A 23,676-nucleotide genomic window follows, 5' to 3' on the forward strand; every position below is an offset into this window, starting at 1 on the left:
ATATATATATATATATATATATATATATATATATATATATATATATATATGTATAGTATATTATATTTATAATAGTTTATCTATTTATATTTAATATTTATTGAAAAAAGAACAATTCTGTTTTTAAAGTAATCCTTTTCTCCTTAATTCTCCTTATTTTTTGCTTGAAAAAATTGGTGTTCGCGACCAAATCTCCTTATAAATTGGGAAAACATATCCTTAATTCTCCTTAAAGTTCTTATTTTTAGCCTCAGTTTTAATAGTGGTAACCCTGATATAAGTTGTTTGTTTAAAATTAAAAAGTACCAAAATGAACGGATTAACAGTTTAAAATAAGTTTTAATTTGCGGGTGATCGCTTCTCGGCCTAATGGCTAAGATCAAGTGTAGTATCTGTTCTTATTTTGGCTCTGGACCATCTCTCAATTGGTTACGGTGCTGTTAGAAAGCAGAAACAGCACAAGATCAAAGCCGTGACAGTCGATAGAGGTTCTTGGCGTAGTCGCTTTTTCAGTGTCTCCTTCTACGTCCGGAAATTTCAAAGCAATCCGTCCACTCCAGACGTAAAATGGAGATAAACCATTAAGTTGGCGCTGCTCAGTTTTGGCTGAGTGGCAACTAAACCCTTAAATGAGCCTAAACAAACTCTTAAATGAGCCGAAAAACCCTTAAATGGGCTAAAATACGGAGTCTCGGCTCCTTAATAACACCGCGGGTGTTGTTTCAGAAGATTGGATAAAGTAAAAAATAAGCGTGGAATATCTAGAGTTTTTTTAGAAACGAAGTTGCGGTTTCTAAATGAAAGATGAGGAACAATCAACAAAAACAAAAATGTCATTGAGCTTGAAACACATTGCTGTGCTACCTGTATTAAAAGAGCACAGAGAAAGGAGAATGAGGAAATAAATTCACTGTTAAGTAGATTTATAGAGACTCAGTCATTTGATTTTCAAACAACGAATCTTGAGTTGTCGGAAACGCTTGAAACAAATCAAGTATCAGCTAGCCCACCTATTATTGAACAAAATGAACAAATATCACTAAAGTCTTCAAAAAGTTTTCTAGTTGAGTTTAAAAAAGAATTAGTTGAGCTAAAAAAAAGCGACGGAATGAGTGAAAAAAATTCATCAATTTTGTTGGATATACCTCGAACAACTGCTTCTCATCGCTATTGTTTCGTGTGTCACATTAATAACTCTTCAAAAAATTTCAAATTCTTTTCAGGGCAAGGCATTATTGACACTTATGTCCAAAAAAAAATTCTTATACCTACTGGATCAAGATGCTGCGGAGAGCATTTGAACAAAGTTGGATTATTAAACAATGAAGCTTTAAATCAGCTGATTGTTGTTAAAAAGAATGTGAAACTAAATGCATCAGAAGTTAAATCTTTACTAGAGATGTTTCGATATTACGCTCAGCATAACAGTTTATTTTCAAAGTTTTCTGATATTTCAAAACTACCTGGTTTTATTTGCCAGCGAACTACTGGATTCAATAGACAACAATTTGAAGAACTAAGTGGAGATTTGATTTCACTCAGAAACACCAGTAGTAGATCTAAATCTCAAGTTCTAGCCATCTTTCTGTTTTGGCTAAAAACTGGCCTTGATCAATACACTGTCGCTGATTATTTTGATATTGACTCTCATTTTGAAGTATCTTGATATTTGCAACAAGTAAGAGATGCTTTTGTCAAAGATTTCATCCCTAATAACTTAGGTGTAGGTCATTTAACAAGGAGTAAATGGTTAGCAAATAACAGCAAATTGGCCAAAGAAATATTTAATGCTAAAGAATCTCAGTTGATATTAGTTGTCGACGGAACTTACTGTTATTGTCAAAAGAGCAGCAAGAACTATTTTCAATGAAAAACATTCAACGTACAAAAAAAAAATACATTTGGTTAAACCTTTTTTATTTTCTATATCAAATGGAAAAATTGTCAATGCATTTGGACTTCACAAGGCAACAAAAAATGGTGCTTCATTCATGAATGATGTTCTTCTAGGCGACCAAAATCTTAGAAAATTGCTTCATCCTGGTAAAATTATATTACTTGATAGAGGTTTTCGAGACTGTCTTGATAACTTAAAAAATACTCATAATTTAAAGCCAAAAATGTGTAGAAAATAGTCAAAAACAATTGACAACATTACAAGCTAATCAATCTAGAATGATTACCAAGTGTCGTTGGGATTATCGAAGTCACAAATTTATTTCTAAAAATATATTTCAAAGTCTTAGATAAAGTGCGCAATAAATGTTTGCCTCACACACTTACCGACTACAGAATTGCAGCATCCCTTATTAATAGATTTTTCAAGTGTCTTTACTCAGACCAGCATGACAAACAAAAAATTATTAATAACATGAAAGTAAAGTTTCATTTAGAAAATAGTTTGGAAAAGCTGGTCAAAACTGAAAAAACTAAACAAAAAGAGTTTGTTTGTGAACATTGAAGCAACACTTGTACTTGGTTTTCCTAAATTGCCTGAAGAAATAATAAAAAACAACATCACTTTGGGCTCATATCAACTTAGGCAATGCTTAAGCTACATTTCTGAACATTTCAATAAAGGAAAATATGAATTGGCAATATGTGAAATTGTTCAATCGATAGGGAAATCAAAAGTTCTTTCTCTTATTATCAGATCTCGTCATTCTGGGTCTACAAAGTATAAAGTGTATGTGCAATATTTACCTAATACAAATGATGAAACTGAAATCGAAGGATGGTACTGTACTTGTAAGACCGGCATGAGAGCTGTAGGCTGCTGTGCGCATATCGCAAGCGTAATTTATTATTTAGCATGTGGAAAGTAATTAGAGATGCTTCCAAATCCAGCTGGATTACTAACATTCTTTTTTACTAATAACGCTAAACCAGAAACTAATGTTGACACAAATTGAAACTTCGGAAGATGAAGTTTATGAGTCAAAAAAATTAAAAAAGTTTTTGAAAAAGAAGCCTAAAATTAATTTAGATTCTTCTTCTAATTCATTTGATGATCATTCAAGCATAGATGAAGATAAATCTATCAAAAATATAAAGCGTTTGCTGTCTAATAAGTAGGATGTAGGATGTAGTCAGTCCAAAGAAATCGAAAGTTAATGAAAAACAAAGTGAAAACTCGTGGTTTTTTAGTAATATTCCTAAATGGGGAGGAAAGCTTATTAAATCAAATTTTAAAAAGCCAGTTAAATTATTGAACACATGTACAATTGATTATTTTTTACTCGCGCTTTGGACTTCAAGCAAGCTGTCTAAGAACATATTGATTAATTTGAAAAACTCTGATATCAAAAAAAAAATTGCTTTTATAATAAGGTTTATTGATTCCAATGATTGGAATAAAGCAAAAAGTATTTGGCCCTTAGACGTTTGCAAGCTTTGTGTTTCTCAAGACGAAAATGGAAATCACTCGATCTGTACATTCGGAACTGAAATGGAGCATTTTATTAATTTCATTAAGTCAATTCAGTCTTTTGAGTCACAAGTAATTTGCAATAATCAATTGTGCATGCGAAGTTCAACTAGAACTACTAATGATCTCTACTTCTCGAAAGTAGGTGAAGACGTAGTCTTGAACTTTTTTCTTAAAAAAAAGTGTTCTTATTGCTCACATCAACTTTCGATTTCAAATAATTTTAATGGTGTTCCTCCTTATCTTTTCATTGAGTCTGATATTCGAGAGAAGTTAAATGTCCATCAACTACGGAATGAAATATCTTTTAGAGAAGTTAAAATGTACAAGTTTATATGCACTACCTATTGCAAAAGACAGCATTTTTGAAGTATTTTTAATATAAAATCAAAACTTTAATTAGTGGATGATTTATGCCCACAGAAACATGATTTGGATATCCCTAATATTTCTACTTGCGTTTATTATTTAGTGTGAACAAGAGATTAAAGTAACATGAATCAAATCTATCTACATAGTGTGTTCCAAATTAAACTAAATTGTTTTTTGTGAACTTTTTAATTTAAAAACAACTGTGCAGTATATTTAAACATACTTAAAAATACTAGATAAGATAATATTTAATAAATAAAATGAATGTTTAACTGAGAAAAGAAAATTTAACAAGCGATTTATAAGTCTTTATTTTGAAATATAGTTGAAGATGTTTTTTTTTGTTTCATAGATTAGCCCTTTATTTCATAGATTAGCCTTTTATCAATTCCAAGTTAGAAACTTTAAAAAAAACAGCTAAGAAGCCATTTTAAATAACACTTAGGAAAATTGAAATATCTACTCTCACCCCTCGTGTGTGCAAGATTTTTTTGGTTTTTATTATTTATAAGGGGCTTCTAAACAGTAAATCATTAACAGAAGTTGCACACACGAGGGATGGAAATAGGGGCAAAAGCAAACACCATGGGTGGTATACCTCTTTGAAAATCAAATTTGTTCCAAAATTAAAATTTCAAAGTTTATTAGAAGCATTTTTAAATAAGAATTCATTTGTTCATATTAAAATAATCTCATTTTCAAATATTTATTTACAATATAACTACTTAATGTGTCTAATGACTACTCAATATATAATATTTGTCATACTAAATATTTTATAGTTTAAAGTAAAAAAAAATTAATCTAATCTATTTTTGGAGGTTGAAATATTTTTTTTTTTAATATTTTTTTAACTGAAATTATTTTTATTACATTTAGTGGTCAGTTTTGTCAAATAGGAAAAAAGGCACGGTAAATAATTTTAATATTTTTTTTTTTAATTTAAGATTAGTTTTAAATATTTTGCTTAAAAAAAATAATGATTTTTTACTGCTGGTTTAAGGATGAAACCAAACATTACTGGTAATATCATGCTAAAATAAAATAGGTGAGGACAAGTTTTTATACATAGGCTGGTGGGTTAAGGTATCAGTAGGCAATACAACCCAGTTTTTTTCTTCCAATACAATGGGTGTGTTTGATTTTGAAAATACAGTGTAATTGTAATAATTTGCATAAATAAACTTATTTAACATTAGTAAAGTTTAAAGATTAGTAAAAATAATTAATATAAAAATATATGTATATATGTAAATATATGTTGAAACATAAGTCGAAATTCAATTTTTAATTATTTATTATCAATGCTAACCAATGAATTCAATGATTACTACCATTTTCGAGATTTTTTGTATTTTTTCTGAATTATCATCAGGTTTGTGGTAAAGGTTGTTGCAATCAAGAAATAGCTTAGTAAATTAGCTAAGGGGTTCCAATAATAATAAACTTTTCCCTCCAACATGTTACTGTAACTACTACATCCAGATTATTTTTTTCTGACAACGAAAGGTTTATTTTGTGAGGTGTCATATTAGAGTGTTATTTGTGAGAGTTTTAAAAATAATTAAAATCTGAAAAAAATTTGTAACATTAAAACTAATATGAGGATAATGAAAATTATTATTTGCAAATTATATTTAACAAAATACTTATTCAACAAAATATTTATTCAACAAAATGTTTAGATAGATGAAAAGGCTGAAATTAGTATTAAATTAACTATAAAAAACTATTTGTAACAGTTTGGTTAATAAGTCATGGGACTGACACATAGATGGTGAGCTCACAATTAATCAAAAACAACGAGTTGATTCTGAGCAGTGTTTGAAGCTGTTCAACCATAATAAAGACAAATTTTTGCAATGGTATTTGACAATGAATGAAACTTGGCTCTATCACTATATTCCAGAGTCAAATCAGCAATCAGCTGAGTGGACTGTCTAAAATCCAAAGTGTGGAAAGACGCAACAGTCGCCTGGCAATGGTTATGGCATCCGTATAGGGTGCAGGGGAATAATTTTTCATCAACTATCTCCAGAAGAATCAGACCATCAACAGCAAGAAAGAAATTGCAGAAAATCAAACACAATGTCAATGAAAATGATGGCAAATTTGAGTGAATTAAGCTATGAATTGTTTCCCCATCCACCTTATTCTCCAGATTTAGCCCCCAGTGACTATTTTCTGTTTGCAGACCTTAAGAGAATACTCAGTGGGTAGAAATTTTAGACAGATAAAGAAGTGATTGCCAAAACAGAGGCCTATTTTGATGCTCAAGACAAATTGTTCTACAAAATGGTACTGAAAAGTTGGAAGATTGCTATAACCGATATATTGCCCTCAAAGGCAACCTTGTTGAATAATTAAATCTATAAATATAACTTCGTTTTAGAACCAAATAAATTTAATTAAAAATTAACAAATAAGTTTAATTAAAAGATTTAATTATTTGTTACTTCATAAATATTAGTGTTTTACCAAATAAATTTAATTAAAAAATTTTAGTAACTATGCTTTACTAATTTTTAAAAAGCTAATAAAATTTTAAATCTTGATTTATATATATTCAAAGTATATATTTAGTTACCTTTATAAAATTCATTTATATTTAAAAAATATTATATAGTTATTTTATTTAGAACTGGACTTTACGGCTGCTGTTTCCTGAACAATTCTGAAGTTATCATATATTCTGCAAGACCTGGAAGTCGACTTTGGGAGGCAAATTTTTTTATGCTAGATAATTTTTAAATAATTTTTATTACATATTATTCAATCACATGGTAATTCACTATGTATTAACCAATCACATTGTTGTTCACTACATATTAACCACTTAATACTACTTAACATAAAAATTTAGTATAAGTATACCAGCTTAAAGAATTCAGGATTATTAATAGAAATATTAAAAACAAAAACATTCTGGAGAAGCTGAATAAACCTTTAGGCCTTTTTTTTTCGGTTTCTATAGGTCATCAATTATATTGATTGAAATTCCTTAATTGTTTAATCAAAAGTATTTAATTTCCTAATTGTAATAGTATATACAATCACTGTTGTGATACATAACACTTAATATGCACAACAACAATGATTGTGTATGGACCCACAAACAGGCTTTGAGGTATTGAATTTAAAAAAAAAATTGTGCATGTCATTTATATTAAAGTTATATAAAATACTAAACTCATATGTACTAAATTGGAATCCAAACAAATATTTTATTATATAATATTAGATTCAAAACAGGTATTTCTTTTTTGCCAGGCATACTCGGAGAAAAAAACTCTACTATCCACAAAAATAAATTAAAAAAAAAAAAAATTATAAGAAAGGTAATCAAGTTTTATTTTTTATTTAGCTTTAATGTCATAATGTCAAACTTAAGTAAGAAAGTGGTATTATAAAATAAAGCATTTTTTTACAACCGGGTGCTTTAATTAGTTTTAACATGTTTTCTAAGTCAAGGCTGAGTATTTTATTGTTATGCTATCACTAGTGAGATTACAATTTTATTTCAGAGAAATCCTTTTTGTAGGCATAAAAGTTACATATAAATAAATATTTGTAATAATGATATAATAAATGAAAAAAATGAATATAAAGAAATCATCTCATGGATGCTTTTTGTATTTTATTTTATAATGTAATGCAATAGGTTGATACTTCTGGGCAGGTTTTGTCTACACATCAATTTAAAGAGTTGTTAAATATACCTCCTACTCCAATTATTACATCAAGGTATTAATAATATTTATTATGTTAATTTTTTTTTTCTAACATCTAAACTTACCACCTAATGTTAATTAAAAGTTAAGCAACCATTTTTCATGAAAGTTCATTAACTAGTTATGTGTAGTTTTAGCATTATTTGTTTTCCAGAAAATCAAAAACAACATGCTTAAACACAGCCTTCTTTTTTCAAGGCCTTCCTTTAGACATACAAGCATAGCAACTTTGGCATCTATTAGTTTGAAAAATCCAATATGTTCAAATATTTTGGAGTTTTTTTTTGGTTTTAGTATAAGTTTTTCTGAGTTTTACAGATTTTTATAGTGTTTTTGTTTACTTTAGTGTGAACAGAGAGTTGAGCAAAAAAAGTAATAAAATACAGGTTTTTTAAATAATAAAGTTTAGATGTTTTTTCTTATCAAAACTTTTTTTATTTTCAAATTTTGTTCAGTTTTGAACCAAAAATTAAATAGTAAACAACAATTTTATTTGTTTTTTTAATTCAATCTCCAGTGTGACCACAGATGAAAACAGTTCTTAAAATAAATATCACCTAAAACCAATTTTTTTTTATATTATTGTTTAAATCAAGAAAAAGCTTTTTATTTTTTTGGCCAAAAAAACATTTTTTTTGTGTGCAAAAAAAACAAGAACTAAAAAATGCATTTTTTTCATTTTTTGTTAAAAAACGTAATTTTTAATGTAATAAAACCATAAATAACAATTTTTTTCAAGTAAATATTTATATAATTTTGCTTCATTTGAGTACCAGATTGACATATTTTTGAAAAACTTATTTTATGAAAATGTTAGGGACCCATTAAATATTAGAGGCTCTTGGGGGACCCCTTAAAATATTTTTTATTCAAAAAATTTTTTAACTTAGTGTTTTTGTATGAGATAGAACACATTTAGGGGGTGAGAGCAGATTATTTTTAAAAATGTTGTTTTTTGGGACACCCTTATATATATATATATATATATATATATATATATATATATATATATATATATATATATATATATATATATATATATATTAAAATTAAAAGTGGTTTTAAATTTTTAACATTTAATTATGTTACTTGGTTATCATTATTTTTATATATTTAATTTTAATAAAAAAAGTAATAATTTTGTATAAATTCAATCATTACTCGTTACAGTGCTGTTAAATTGTCAGAATCAAATTGTTCTTCAACAAGACGTCTGAGTTTCAACTTTCCTTATCTCTATCAAGTTATGTAAGTTAACATATTTGGGTTATTTTTTTAAAAAAAATTAAAGAGAAGACATATTTGTCTAAAAAAAAGTATTTTTTTAAAACTATTAAAATGCGGATTAAATACATTATGATATGTGTTAAGATTGTTCATTTTTTTAAAATTTATTTACATCGCTAAGACTACTTTTTTTTATTGTTAAAAGGCCACTACTAAGAATATTGTGGGGGTTGAACTTGGTAGTTAGCGCTTAGAAGCAAGTGCTTTTCCACTGCACCACTAACACATTTGATTTGCTAATATGCATTTTTGTAAGATGTATAATCTTATTTTTAAATGAATAAGTTCAGTTAATTTGCACACATTGACTGAGAGTTTTGTTAGGCTAGTTACACATACACACATATATTTATATATAATGATATATATTTATATATATGATATATATATATATCATGTATAGATATATAATGATATATATATGATATATATTTTGATATATATTGAAATATATTTATATATATGATATATATTTTGATATATAATGGTACATAATGATATATACGTATATATTTGTATTCTGATATTTAATGATAGACGTATTTGTATTCTGATATTAAATATAGACATATTTGATAAAAGAAGAGGTAATGGAAAACTGTTGTCAAATGATGAGAAGAAATTTATTTTTGCACCTACACTTAGAAATTATTTCACTTTTTTGTTTAGTTGGTTGTCTTATTTGTAAAATAATAATTTAAATTACTTATTGTAAATTGCTCTGTTTTTGAATTGTAATTTAATCTAATTATAATATTGAGCAATCTTCTATAATTTAGTGTATTTTTAATTCTCAATAAAACAACAACAACAATATATATATATACATTCAAATCGTTTTTTACACAAAGTCATGGATATAGTTTAACACCTTCATTATAGAAAAACATTACATATTTTTAAGAACAGTGTTAAAAATAGTTATAATTTGAAACAAAAAAACATACAACAATTTATTACAATAACATTTTTACTATAAGTATAAAAAAAATTATTATTTACAAGGCAAGTACAATATAGCAATGCAAAATAGCAAAAACATGATAATTTACAATAAAAATTCATTTTGTTATGTTAGTCATTCTTGTTAATCATAATTAACTGTGTTGAGTTTAATTTAATCCTTAACTGTTGGCTTTTGATCAAAAAGGTAAGTTTTAAATCACAAAAATTTACTTAATTAAAACCGTATTTCAACAGTAGGCAAACTGAACTAAAACAATGAGGATGGAACACCTAGATTGAATTAAAAAATTTTTGATTGAAAAAATCAGTATGATAAAAAATAAACTAAATTAAATTATATATAAAACAGAATTTGTTCTTTGTATATCATAGAATTATATATGGAGAAGATCAGTATGATAAAAAGTCAATTAAAATAAATTGTATATAAAACAGAATGTGTTCTGTGCAGTAGCGTAGCGACAAAAAATAGGCCTTCCGCAAAATTTTAATCCGGGCTCCTAAATTACTTCTCTGCTCCCCCCCCTAACTTCCCTTTTCTTGACAAAAATTTTACATGAAAAAAAAAACCTTTCTTTTAAATACAATTTTGATTTAATTAAATAGAAATGAGAATGTTACACTATGCAAGTCTAGTAAGTAAAAAGTTTGATGAAAGTTTTTTTCTTGTCTTTATAGCTGCAAAAGTTAGTATAGCTGCAAAAAAAAAAAAAAACATCTTTTAAATTTAATTGAGCTGCTATTTCTACTTCAGAAGTTATTAGGTCTAGTGCACACAAAATGATTTGCGCCATTGTTGTCTGTAAATTTGTTTTAATGCGCTTAAGGATCTTTTTGCAGTTGCTACGCTAATTGGTAATGTCAAATATAACATAAGTGTTGCTATTATATTTTTAAATGAGCAACTTATATCATATTATGTTATTAAGGACATGGGTGAAATGCAAAAATGTGGAAATTTTCATTGTGTAAGATGCGGAAAATTTCCTAACCCTAAACTTATTGCTGCCCCAACCAAAACGCTTATTCAATAATGGTAGATTCAATCTTCTTAGTCTTTCCTAGTATAACAGATGTCTCAAGCTGGAAGTCCATTTTGTTGCTTTGCGTTAAATAGATTCAACCAAGGTTTTATCAGTTTTTAAATAAGAAGCTCAAATAAACACTGTATATTTATGGTGTGGTCTAATAAATGGTTTATATAACTTGAGAACCATATTTTCATCAATAAAAGTGAATGCCTTTTTGCATACCAAGAATTTGTAAGGACTTTGAGACAACTGTTCAAAAATGTGTGCTCCACTTGGCGTTACATGAAATAATGACTCCTTAGTTATGCACTTGAGTAGAGCTTTTTAGGGATTGATTTATTATACCTTTTTATTTTGTTTCCCATTTATTCCAAATTATCTTTATTTTAACATAAGTCTGTTTTGAGGTAAAGAATTAACACTTTGGCAAAATCAAGATTACATGAATAAATTGGTGAAATACTATAGAAGATGAAAAAATATCAAGTCTCTATTAGATTAGTCTCAAATAATTTATGATGGTGAAAGCCATGTCGATTTGCAGAGAGCATTTTATTATTGTTAATGCGCTTAAGTTAATATTGTCTAAAATAGAAAAACCCAAGTTGTCATTATAAGTTCATTCAGGTTAGTATTACTTTTTTAACGATGGAAATTATTCAGAGGGATTTTAATATTATTTCTTTTTTATGTGCTCTTTTTGCTTTAAATATTTCAGCTTTTACGGAATGATTAAGAAGCTAGCAGTTTATTTTAAGTTTATTATTCTTTCATTTAGTTAAGCAGTTGATATGCCAAGCGGATTCTTTGCTCGGATTTGCATTTTAATATGTGGAATAACCCACATTAGGATCATCTTTTTTCTTTGTTATTTTCATATTTTTTCTTTGTTAACTTGGGGATAAAATATTCACAAATAGTACAATTATTAGAAATTAATAAATTGGTAGTGGTGTAATGGTAGAGTGCTCGCTTTATAAGCGAGAGGTTCCGAGTTCGATCCCCACCACGTCCCTGGTAGTACCGCGCTCAATTTGTTTCTCCACGTAGCGGCCTTGTTTGTCAAGGTTCGTGTTTCGGAATTATAGAGTTGAGTGAGGGTTATAACCACAATTAAGTAGCCTCCTCGTCTGTAGTGGCCTTCTTGGCCTTGGTGAATTAACAAAAAAACAAAAAAAACAACAACAAAATTGAACATTTGATCCGCGGTTTTATGCAGAAATAAAATATTTTAGTTGATTGATACAATAAAGTTTGATATTGAATCGTAATCACCTTTGTTGTAACTAAACAACTGAGATTCACTTTCGGGAAACGGTTTTGAAACTAAAATTCCTAGTATTATTATCTAATATAAAATTAAGAAACAATTTTAAAGTAGAATTACTGCTGTAGGTAAATAACAAGATCATTGTATGGTTTGAGCAACCATAGGGTGTCTGGACTTAGAAAATATATGGTAAAATTACCATCAATCAAGCAGCTATCATAGGGCTTCCTAATTAAGCTATGAGCTAATTTGAAGGATTCAGCAATATATGATATTAAATTAGCATCATTTGGTCTATATATAACCTAGAAAAGTGTGTGATTATTGTTAACTCTTACAGATACCAAAACTTGTTTGAGAAAAGTTTTATATAACTAATTAACTTCATGAGAGATAAATACATCAGTAATGAAGATAGCTACACAGCCACCTCGACGTCTGTCTTAGCAATCTTTTTTTCAAAGAGAGTTATTGTTTTAACACAATAGCTTGACTATTGTACTTTGCTTTAAAACCTACAACATCATACTTACCACTTAACTAAATTGTATATTTATGAGTTTAAAACAGTTTGTTTTAATTTTTTAGATAAAAATAAATAAAAAGCTCACTATATGAAGTGTTAATCAAAATTATTATTAAAGCTAAAAAAATAGACTGAAAAAGAGTTGGCAATTCTTAGCTATATAATAATTGCAAAAATTGCTAGTGTTGTTTATATACATGTATATTATTTTTAAGAATGACAACTTTTTTTGTGCAATGCAGTACTAAACACAAAAAAAAATGTTTTTGTTACTTTTTTACAGCACTGAACAGATGAAATGATTTTATATGCAGGGCTATTTATCAGTTATTTGAAAAATCAAATATACCTATTTAGTCTACAATTCATAGTATTGTAGTCATTCTCTGTAATATTTTTTTAAAAGTTAACCATAAGTTTTGTTTTTCAGTGGGTTGTAAATATATAGCAGAAAGGTTTGCAGTATAAATATTTAAAAGTTCTTTATATTTAAGTTTATTATGATAACGTTATACTATTTATTTTAAAGATAATACATCTGTTTGAAGAATTAAAAACATAAATATTAGTTTTAAATTGTTTTGCAATTTAAAAAATTGTTTTTAAAGGAATAAATATCTACTAACGTGGTCTGCTGATGGAATTTTTTTGTTTGAACCTCACAAGAGAAAAGTTTTTGCATGGAATGATCAAATAAAAGGTAATTTTTTTCAAATAATGTGCATTTCTTAGAAAACAAGATCAAAACAAGAATTTAACAGATTAAAACTTTAAGAAATTTATTTTGCACATTAAACTGATCCTTTTTCATAGCAGGCGAGGTTCTTGCTTATTGTCAATTTAATTGTTGGTAAGGGTAGAAAAACAAGGTTTTTGAGCATTGGTAACAAGTTCCTACTGGTAGTATCACAATAAAAATACTCCTGCAGAACACATTACCTCCAGAGACACTCACAAACAGAATATATTACCTCCAAAAAATCTCCAAAAAAGGTGTTAAATCTTCTGTAATTTCATATTTAAATAAAAAAATAGCATCATAGAAACCCAATAACATAAAAGTAAATTTGAGCAACTCACACCAAGATAAAGTATATGCAAGCTGCAAAGTTTAAATCAAAATATATTTGTGTTAAATACCTTATTTCATACCAGCAGTCTTAAATTTAGTTAACCAATATCTATACCTAGAGAAATACATCATAAAACTAATTTTCTCTTATATTAATGCGTCATAACTATTTTTTTATATCGTCATAAAAAATTTTCCAAATTTCATTGCCCCAGTCACAGAAGCAAAGTTTTTCTGGAAAAACTGTGTGTGTGTGTGTATATATTAGCAATAAATAAGCAAGTTTTAAAAATGTTCTATAAATTCAATGACCTTAAACTTTTATGAATTCAAAAGTCTAAGGAGCACTCATTAAACAAACCAGATAACTTTATTGGAATAAAATATATATATATTTTTTTTACATAACAAGTTTTTCATTTGTCACATAAAAGTAATGGCAAAGAAAGTAGAACATTTTCAGCAAAATATTTTTTCTTGTATCTTGATAAGTAGCTTTTCTTAATGAAGTTTAAATATGTGAAATTTATCTGTAAGAAATGTATATATGTAAATTTACTGTGCTACTGGTAACCGCACTGGTAGTGTGTTTTCAATTCTTTACCTACTGTCTTGTAAGACTTTTTTTTTAAAAAAAAAAAAAGCTAGGAGAAGTTAACTCAGACTTAAAATAAGTTATTAATGTTACTAATGCAATGATGTCACAATAAAAATACTCATCTTGGACAGATTTAAACTACATTTACTTACATTTTTGTAGAATGCCTCCTAGGCAAAGACTTAAGAGTTAAGTAGAAAACTTCTGTTTACCTTCATCTAATAGATTTGCTCAATGTTTTCCTTTTATTATTGTTTTTTTATCTATGATGATAAATGCTGGATCTTTTTGAGTCTACTCATAGGTTTATACTTGCGCATATTTTATTAGTGGCTATGCATCTCTTTCTGTTATCTTCTAATAGAGTATGGTTTTTTTACTTAGTGTAATGGTTCTGAGGCCATCTAGTAGTAAGTTTTTTTGAACTCTGTGATACCTCTCAGAAAGTGAAAGTGAAAAAAAAAATAAAAATTCAATCTATCTTCTATAAAGTATTGTGGTTTTTAAAGTAATTTTTTATTATTAGAATCTTTTTTATCTTTGTGAAACTTACTTAAATTTGACTGTTTCATTTTTTATATATATGAATATAGAAGTTTTAAATATATGAATATAGAAATTTTTAATTTAAAGACATTAAATTTATAATTTTTACTGTTTAGACATAATCAGCATGACATCATTTGGCAGTAGTATCTTCATTCTTCATTCACAATGCATTGTTACAGAGATTCAATTGCTGTCTTTAAAAGATTTTCTTAAAACTTTTCAGGATCTAGAAGAATGGGAAAAAGTTGCAGAGGTCAGCAAATAAATTTTTGATTTTGTAGTTTTAATTTTTTGGAAAAATTTCAAAAATCTATTGTTTAGAATCTGTGATTTTTTGAGCACTATGTAAATTATAGTATCTGAAGAAGATACTTAAAGAAAATCATAATCTAGTTGTATTGTGTAAGAGTTAAATGCATTAAAAATCCATGAAATTTGTTTTTAAATTTTTGTTTTTGTTTTTGTTTTCTTCTTGTGTAATATTAAATTCTTTTTGCGATTTTTTTATTTGTGGTCTAAGTACTAAGTGGTAGGATTGGTCTCTTAAAGTGTTGAAAGTACAAAATATATGATGTTTTTAAAAAAAAAAAAATGTATTACAATTTTGTTGCTTATTCAAAGTCATAAAATAAATAAAAGATAATTATTAAAATAGTTTTTTTTTATTTTCGATAAAAATTCTTGAAAAAGTTTTGCATCTTTGGTGTCATACTATAATATACAATTGTAAATAAAACATTAAAAATTATATCAAAAGTTGTTAATAAAAAAACTCAAAAAAAAAAAATCAAAATTGACAAAAAAATATGCACTAAAACTGGTATTTAAAAATTGTGTTGTTCTACACTGTAGCCATGGTGATTAACAAAGATAGTAAAAATCAGCATAGCTCTCTATTACTTTTTTTGCCATAGCCATTTATTACTTTTGTCGTTGTAGTCATCTATTACTTTTATTGTCATCTACTGTACCTATTATTTGCCACTTTGTTGCTTTGCTCACTACTTTTTGGCTAATTTCTGGTAATCTCAAATTTTAGATCTTAGCAAAACAATTGAACAGGTTTTGAAATTGAATTAGTCATTAATATCAAATATGTACTCTTTAATAGAAATAATCTAACTTTCTATATCTGTCTAATTATCTGTTTAATATGAATGACATTCAAAAGTATTTATAATAATTTATATATGAATGGTAAAGTCTTTTCCATTCATGGAAATTTGTGTTATATACATTATATAACACAATATACTATCTGTGTAATTATATTATTATTCAAATATAAATGGAAATTGTATTACCTATTCAAATATAACCTTAAAGTTTTATTCTATTATTCTTGAAACCACTGTAGATGTACTCTAAAATTTGTATTTTTTTTTTTTTTTTTTTTTTTTTTTTAGCAATTAAAGCTACAACCTATATTGCCTAGTCCATTATTTCTCCACTTCAACAAAATCTTTAATGGATTTTGGTGACTTGTGTTATTTTTTATATAGCAATAATGCCACTAAATGGTAAATAAAGGTATAAATAGTAAATTATGCGTTTATTAAACTATAATAACATAAATTACAAATTCAATAAATTCTAATTAATTAAAGTCTTCAATATTTTCAATTTCAGACAATATCATTTTTTGAAATATTATAAATATTAATGTTAATTAATTTTTTTTTAATTTTAGATTTATTTGATTATATATAATGCTTATAAAGCAAAAAAAATTTATTTAGGTTGCATGTAAATGCAAAGAAGAAATTCTTCAAAATGTTGAAACATTTATTTCTATTGATTTTTATAAAGTAAAAAGTCAGCTAGAAATGGAAAAGGTTTATTGTTATTATTTTATGGAAAAGGTTTATTGTTATTATTTTATTTTATTTATTTGAAAGTAGTTGTTGTTTCACTATTTACTGCAAATAAACTTATTATTTTTAGACCAAAAATTGAAGATTTTAAAATAAATTTTATACTTTCTTTTTCCTAAGTTACCATCAAAGTTCATGCAAGAGTTTCAAAACTTTGTGAGAGACTTTGAGCAAAAACATATTCAGATATGCACTGAAATAGAAAAAAAAATGAATCAAAATATTTCTGAGTGTAATCAAAAAGATTATGATGATATCCAATCTATAAACGATGATATCCAATCTACAAACGATGATATCCAATCTACAAACGATGATATCCAATCTACTAAGAGTACTAATGATGATATTCTATCTACAAAGAGTTCTAACAGTAGAATTAGTGCATCAAAGTTTGATAGTTTTATGGAAAAAACAACAAACAAAATTGTAAAAAAGGTTGTTGCTTCTGGTAAGATTAATTTTTTGTCTACTTTTTATCTTTTTTAAAATTTTGTTTTAAATCTTTTTTTAAATTTTTAAATGCCTTGCAGAATCTTGATTCGAAAATCTTTTCAAAATGATACACTATAAAAAGAACTGGACAAGGCAGTATTTTAAAAGTCTTGTTTTGGTCTTGGTCCTGTATTCCACTATCTTGCTCTTGGTTTTGGTCTAAGTGTCTCAAGCAGTGAATCCTAGTTTTTTTTGGCATTTTTTCTAACAGTCAAATTGAATATCTGAAAATTTTGTAATATGTTTATTATTTTACATGGTGTAGCTGACTCCATCTGACCTTGTTGAACATCAATGTAATTATGTTTTTAAACTAATTATTCAAAGTGATTATTTTACAGGATATACCAGGTGCATAATAAAAAAATGGTGCAAGTAGAGCAGAAAGGACAATTTTTTAATTATGAAAAATAATATCTATTTTGCAAAAAAGTTTATAAAATAAAAATTGTTTTCTACCATGTCTAAAGAGATTTTATTCAAAAATTCCATTTTTTGGCCATCAGAGGCAATAAATGCAAAAACCATGACCTGGCTAGGATGTTTTTTTTTAAAGTATGACTGAAGTTGAAGTTCAATTTGGTTGCCTAAAATAATAACATGGTTGTTTCTGTTATGTGAGCACAATCCACTAAGAATTTTGTCATCAGAGAAAAGTAAAACCTGTGTGCCTTTTTTTAACAAGGCTAATTTCCTTTTTTCAAGACTGTCGGTCTTTTTACTTTCTAGCCCCAATATTACATTTACCATACCGGGTTCCTGGTCATCGGGACTTGACAGCCTTTATAACTTTAAGTCTAGTAACTCTTTCAAAAAATTATAACATTTTGTTATGATGAAATAAGGAATTTTACAAAACAAACAAAAAAACCCTGTTAACCTGCTATTTCTTAAATGCATTAAATACACGTATTTAAAAAGTTTATAACTTGGTTAGATGTTCATACCAAATGATTGTATTGAAAAAGTTGTATTCTATGTAAATTGTTCATTTAAAACTCAAGATGAAAATCTTTTAGGATGATTACAAAGTATTTAAAAAATAGTATAAAATCTGATAAAGAATTTAATGCTTACCGCCTGCTCAAGTATAATACCAAACTGTTCTCCGTGTCATTTTAAAGAAAAAGTGTGTGGAATATGCTTTAGAAAATCATTTTTTTTACTTAGTCCTCATAAGTGGGGTGTCTTGTCATAAGATAGAGGCTATAATAAGGCTATCAGCATGTGTGCCATAAGATGGAGACTATAATATATCTTTACAAAGTCAGTTAAGGTGGTTCCCCTAGAAAAAACTACTTTCTTTTACAGAAATAGAGAATGGTTTAAATAAAATTTTTTTAAAACTAGTAATAGATTTGAAAATTATACTTTTATAACAAAATGGGCATTTTTTTAACTATTTTATGAGCAAAACTAGGAGAAGCTTTTGACACAATAACTCAATAACGACTAATGTATGTAATATGAAATTTGGTACACTAATAAATTTCATATATATAAAGGAAATGAGTGGGGAAAAAACCCAAGTCTAAAACACTCATAATGGTGACTAACTTAAAATGATACACTTATGAAACCCTCTACTTAAATATAAAATTGAAATAAATGAAATCAAACAAAAATCAATTATTTTTTTATGCTCATACTTTTTATGTATATGTTTGAAGAGTGTTTCCTGAAAATTTCAAATCATAAAGTTTAATATTCATAAAAATATGATGTTTAAAGTATTCAAAATTGCATGAAAATCTTATTTTCCAAAAAGTGCAATTTAAAACGTCAAAGACAAAAAAATAATGCAATTTTCAAATTCTAAAACCCTAATTGTTCATCTTTATATTTTATAAAACTTATCACATAATATATCATTGGGGTATAAAATGGCATTTTCAGAAATAAGAAGTACCACAAGAAAAAAAAACACAGCTTTCAAAAAAAAATCAAAATTGTGTACTTACACAATTTTGATTTTTTTTTTGTTGAAAGTTACAATTTTTTCTCGTGGAACCATCTTAAGCAACACAGAGAAAATAATCTTAAATTATGCAAATGTTAACCATTATATTTCATTTATTCACTTCACAAAAAAGTTAATATTCAGCTGTTATTTATGTTTAAAAAAACATATATCAGGTTTTGCTTTAAAGCCTTAAGCTGTCGGCAATTTACATACGTGTTAAGCAATTTTACATACAGTTGGGTGATTTCCATTAAGCAACTTTTTATCATTTTTCAACTTATTCTATAAGCGATAAGATTATAAAAAACCACATTAACATTTGAATGACGATTATGTAGAAAAACTTGTTACAAAAGTTTGAATGACAATAATATTAGATATAAACACTATTTACTAATGAAAAAAAACTCAAAGAAAATTAAAAACTACAAAAGCCTAATCTCTATTAAGCTAAAAATTTTATCAAATTATTTAGTAACAGAAAACAAAATTGTTTGTAGTTAACAACAATATTTTAATTTGTATACGAAGTAATTAAAAAAAACATTTAAAAAAACCACAAATAAAATACAAACTTTTATTTATCATATTGCAAGCACAAGAATGTTTATACAACTTTTTATTGCAATAAAAAAAAAATTACTTAAATTTCTATTTAATGATAAAAAATAAAGTTAATTTAAAAAAGTTAAGTTTTATTTAATCTTTGTTTTATATTATGATATTTTATTTTTATTATTATTATTTTTTTATTGTAATGATTGATTTTTTTCGCTTAAAAAATGCTAATACTTTAAGCTAGAAACAAAGATTATAATTATATAATTTAGTTCTGATGTATTTAAATAAATTTAAAACTAATTTAATAAAATATATAATTTTATTCTGATAAAAAAAAATGTATAATTTAATTTTGATTAAAAAAAACAAATATGTTTAAGTTTATTAAAATTAAAGTTGAGCTTGGGTTTAACTTGTCAAATTTATTTTTAAAAATTACTAATTATTGTTCAATATTTAAATTTTATTTATCCTTAAAAAAAAATTAGCTCATTTTTGTCGCAATTTTTCTTTTTTTTTTCCCTTTATAAAGATTTTTTTTTTTACTCAAAATTAAATTTTAAACAAACATGTTACAAGGCTGCATCAAAAATTTGCACCTCATTAGGTGCAAATTTTTGATGCAGCCTTGTAACATGTTTGTTTAAAATGTAAGATAAACTTTTTTTTTCAACGCCAGCGATTTCAAAGCGCAGCAATTATTTTTAGCTACTATATAGCACACTCATACCTACTACATAGCCTGTCTTGCAACATAGCAACTAGATAAGTATGTAGCCTGCTATATACTTATGTAGTACTTATGAAAAAAAAAAAAAAACCCCGCTACCAATATAAAATATGTAATACAACGGCTGGGTTATTGTGAGGAATACTTAGTCAACATTTTAATTTAGCTTAAAAAAAATTTTAGTTTTTTTAGGATATAACTACTACATAGCCTGTTTTATAGCTTTTAAATAGCCCAATGTATAGGTACTACATTGGCCATGAGGTACTTGCCCACTACATAGCTTTTATACAACATGCTACAACATAATCTGTTATACATATTACATAACCTGTTATATAGCTACTACATTGCCCACTGATATTTACTACATAGCTACTACCTAAGCATGTAGCATGCTACATACTTATATGTAAAATATAAGAAAACAATATGTTAAACAAATTTAAATAAAATATATTACACTAATTTTAGTGATGTAAAAGCAAAAGTTGCAAAAGCAGAAAAGCAATTTAAATAAAGAAATAATTTTAAATGACTTGAATTGATTTTTGCGATATCAATTCAAAAGTTGTACAGGTTAATTTGACATCAAAAGACGTCAAATAAATTGTAATGGCGTTGTTTTTTTTTTGAAGTATTTAAAAATGTTTGATTTTTTAAATAAAACGACCATAAATCTTTTTTAAATTATCTTTTTTTTTAATTTTTCTTTGCTAAGGCCACATTCAGATTGATTATAAGTTAATTTTTTACTTTTTTTCTATATAATATAATTTTTGAGTTTACCTCGGAAAACAAAAATGTCCATAGACGAACAGATAACTACTATGCTTTTATAAAAATTATGTTGTGACTTATATTGTGAATTTTTATGCTTTATTTTTATATATTTTATATATTTATTTTTATTGCTTTATTGGTATTTAATTATTAATTTGATCATAAGTTTTTTAATATTTTCTGAAATAAAACTATGGCTGGATTTATAAACTACTTTCTAATTATTTATTCAGTGATTCTAACTATCGCTCTTTTAAACTATTTATTTATTTCTTTATTTTAGGCATTTTTAGTCTATTTTTATATTTGAAATTACTTAGTAATTTACTATTTATTAGTATATAAATTGTAATGATTCTAACTAGCACTTTTTAAAATTATCATTTATTTATTTTAAAATAAATTTTAGAAAAATTTATAATTTATTAGTATTTAAAAATTATTATATTATTAATTTTATAAAGCAATATTTGAGGTGAATCAAAGATTTCAACTAAGATTGAAAGTTTAGTTTTGTTTGACATTGCAGCATGTCATTGTCTCAGTCTAAGTAATTAGAGAATATTAAAAGTGCCAGTACATGAGCATGAGTTTTGAAGGGATCAAAGAAATGAAAGAAATATGGTTTCCTTGGTTGCAATGGTTCTATGGTTGGTCTTCCTTTTCCTAATAGTCTTTTTATTTAATAATTATTTCAATCTAATAGATAAATTTTCTAAACTAATAAATAAATTTCAAAAAGTTTAAATAAGGTTTTTTGTTTTTTATTATATATTTTTTATTTTTATAGTTATAATTATTGGTAGATTAAGTTTCCAATAATTGTGAGAGAATGTCACAGATTTGATTTATCCGATGCTGGAGCTGCAATTGCTACTGCCATTCTTTCAGATTACAGAATAATAAAAAAATATGACAGAAAAGCTATCATTGACCAAACAAAGTTAAAGCGCCAAAGACATTTGCTTAGAACTACATTATCACAAAGTTAGATATGTGTTCAGTAGGCCCAAAATCAATTTTCTTCGATGGGCAAAAAGATAAAACTATTTGTGCATTAGTAACAAGCAGAAAAGACATAATCACTGAGGAACATATCACATTAATAGACAATCCTCATTCCATTTTTCTTGGTCATGTTTCTCCATCAAGTACAATACCGACAATTATTAAGAATGCTGTTAAAGATTTTTTTGGTGAAAACAAAATATTACTTGATAATGTGTTAGCTCTTGGCGCTGATAGAACTGACATTAATACTTATGTGAACAATGGTGTAATAAGATTACTGGAACTGCATTTGGGATATCCAGTTCAATGGTTAGTGTGTATGTTTCATTTTAATTAACTACCATTTAGAATTTTAGTATTGCATTTAGAGGGCACCACTTCTGGACCTACTGCTTTTAGTGGCAACATACTAAAAGCACTTGCAAATTGTCACATTTTTCAAATTTTCAAATTTGATGTCAGACAGAATAACTTACCAAACATTCTACCTGAGATTGTGATAAATAATATTAGTAAAGATCAACATTATCTTTACAACATGTGCAAGGCAATAGAAAAAGGTGAGGTGAATGAAAGCCTAGAAAAAAAAAGCCTGGCCCATTTGTTCATTCTCAATGGCTTACAACAGCAAATCAGATCCTTCATTTGTATGTTGCAAACACTCCTCCATTTACCGAGCTTGTAGTACTTACTGATTGCACTCTTTGAGTTTATGCACTGGTTTTGTTCTTTATAAAACTGGAGCCTTAATGTTACATGGGGGCAAAATGCTTAATTCAATTCCTTTCTGAAAATGATCAAGTTATAGTTGATAAATGCATTCAAAAAATTGCATAATATCGTCACCCAGAAAATATTTTGATATCAATTGTTGATGGATGAATGAAAAGAAATAAAAGAATTAGCAGAAGAATTAAATTTGGTGGTTTCAAATTCTACAGAAGTAAGAAAATTCCTCTTCTAAACTTTGACGCAGTTGATTACCATGGTCTTGTAAATTGGGAGGAACTTCCAAGGACTCCACTACCTATGTTAAAAGATATCATTGAAAATGAAATGCAAAATATGCAAAAGTTGACTTAAGACAATTTCCCATTCCATTCTCAAAATGTAAAAGGACATGTTAAATTGGTTACAGAAGCAGCCTCACCCTTATCTGGAAAAATGAGAAGAGACAGAAACATTAGAGAAAAAGTTTTATCTAAAAAGTATATTCCACACTTTGCTTCAAAAAAATAATTGGAATATGTAGGAATAACTGATCAATCAACTTCCTTTTTTTCTTGGATTTCTTCTAATAAATACAATAAAAATTACATATAATATGGCATTTGAAAAACTTTATATTGGTTGTAAGAAATGATTGGGCTAATTATTCTAGTGCTTAAGTAATTGTGCTATTGTGTAAACTTTTGAGTTTTAAAACAATT

The 23,676-nt window shown here is 26.5% G+C and overlaps 1 protein-coding gene and 1 pseudogene across 2 annotated transcripts in view; both read left to right on the forward strand.

Annotated features, from left to right (window-relative positions):
- LOC101237827 (uncharacterized) overlaps positions 1-23,676 on the forward strand; it is a 72,403-nt gene that overhangs the window by 20,811 nt on the left and 27,916 nt on the right. For both annotated transcript variants that reach the window (XR_010636666.1, XM_065790716.1), the window contains exons 8-15: positions 4,679-4,711; positions 6,439-6,520; positions 7,461-7,543; positions 8,701-8,778; positions 13,219-13,310; positions 14,943-15,082; positions 16,569-16,664; positions 16,824-17,154. Coding sequence is in view for 1 of the 2 variants with exons in the window: in XM_065790716.1 (XP_065646788.1) it covers positions 4,679-4,711; positions 6,439-6,520; positions 7,461-7,543; positions 8,701-8,778; positions 13,219-13,310; positions 14,943-15,082; positions 16,569-16,664; positions 16,824-17,154 (935 nt within the window). In the remaining variant the exon portion in view is untranslated. The remainder of the gene's footprint in view (positions 1-4,678; positions 4,712-6,438; positions 6,521-7,460; positions 7,544-8,700; positions 8,779-13,218; positions 13,311-14,942; positions 15,083-16,568; positions 16,665-16,823; positions 17,155-23,676) is intronic.
- On the forward strand, positions 354-420 carry LOC136077568 (U2 spliceosomal RNA; annotated as a pseudogene).

The sequence above is a fragment of the Hydra vulgaris genome, chromosome 02, assembly GCF_038396675.1.
Source record: "Hydra vulgaris chromosome 02, alternate assembly HydraT2T_AEP".
NCBI classification, from domain to species: domain Eukaryota; kingdom Metazoa; phylum Cnidaria; class Hydrozoa; order Anthoathecata; family Hydridae; genus Hydra; species Hydra vulgaris.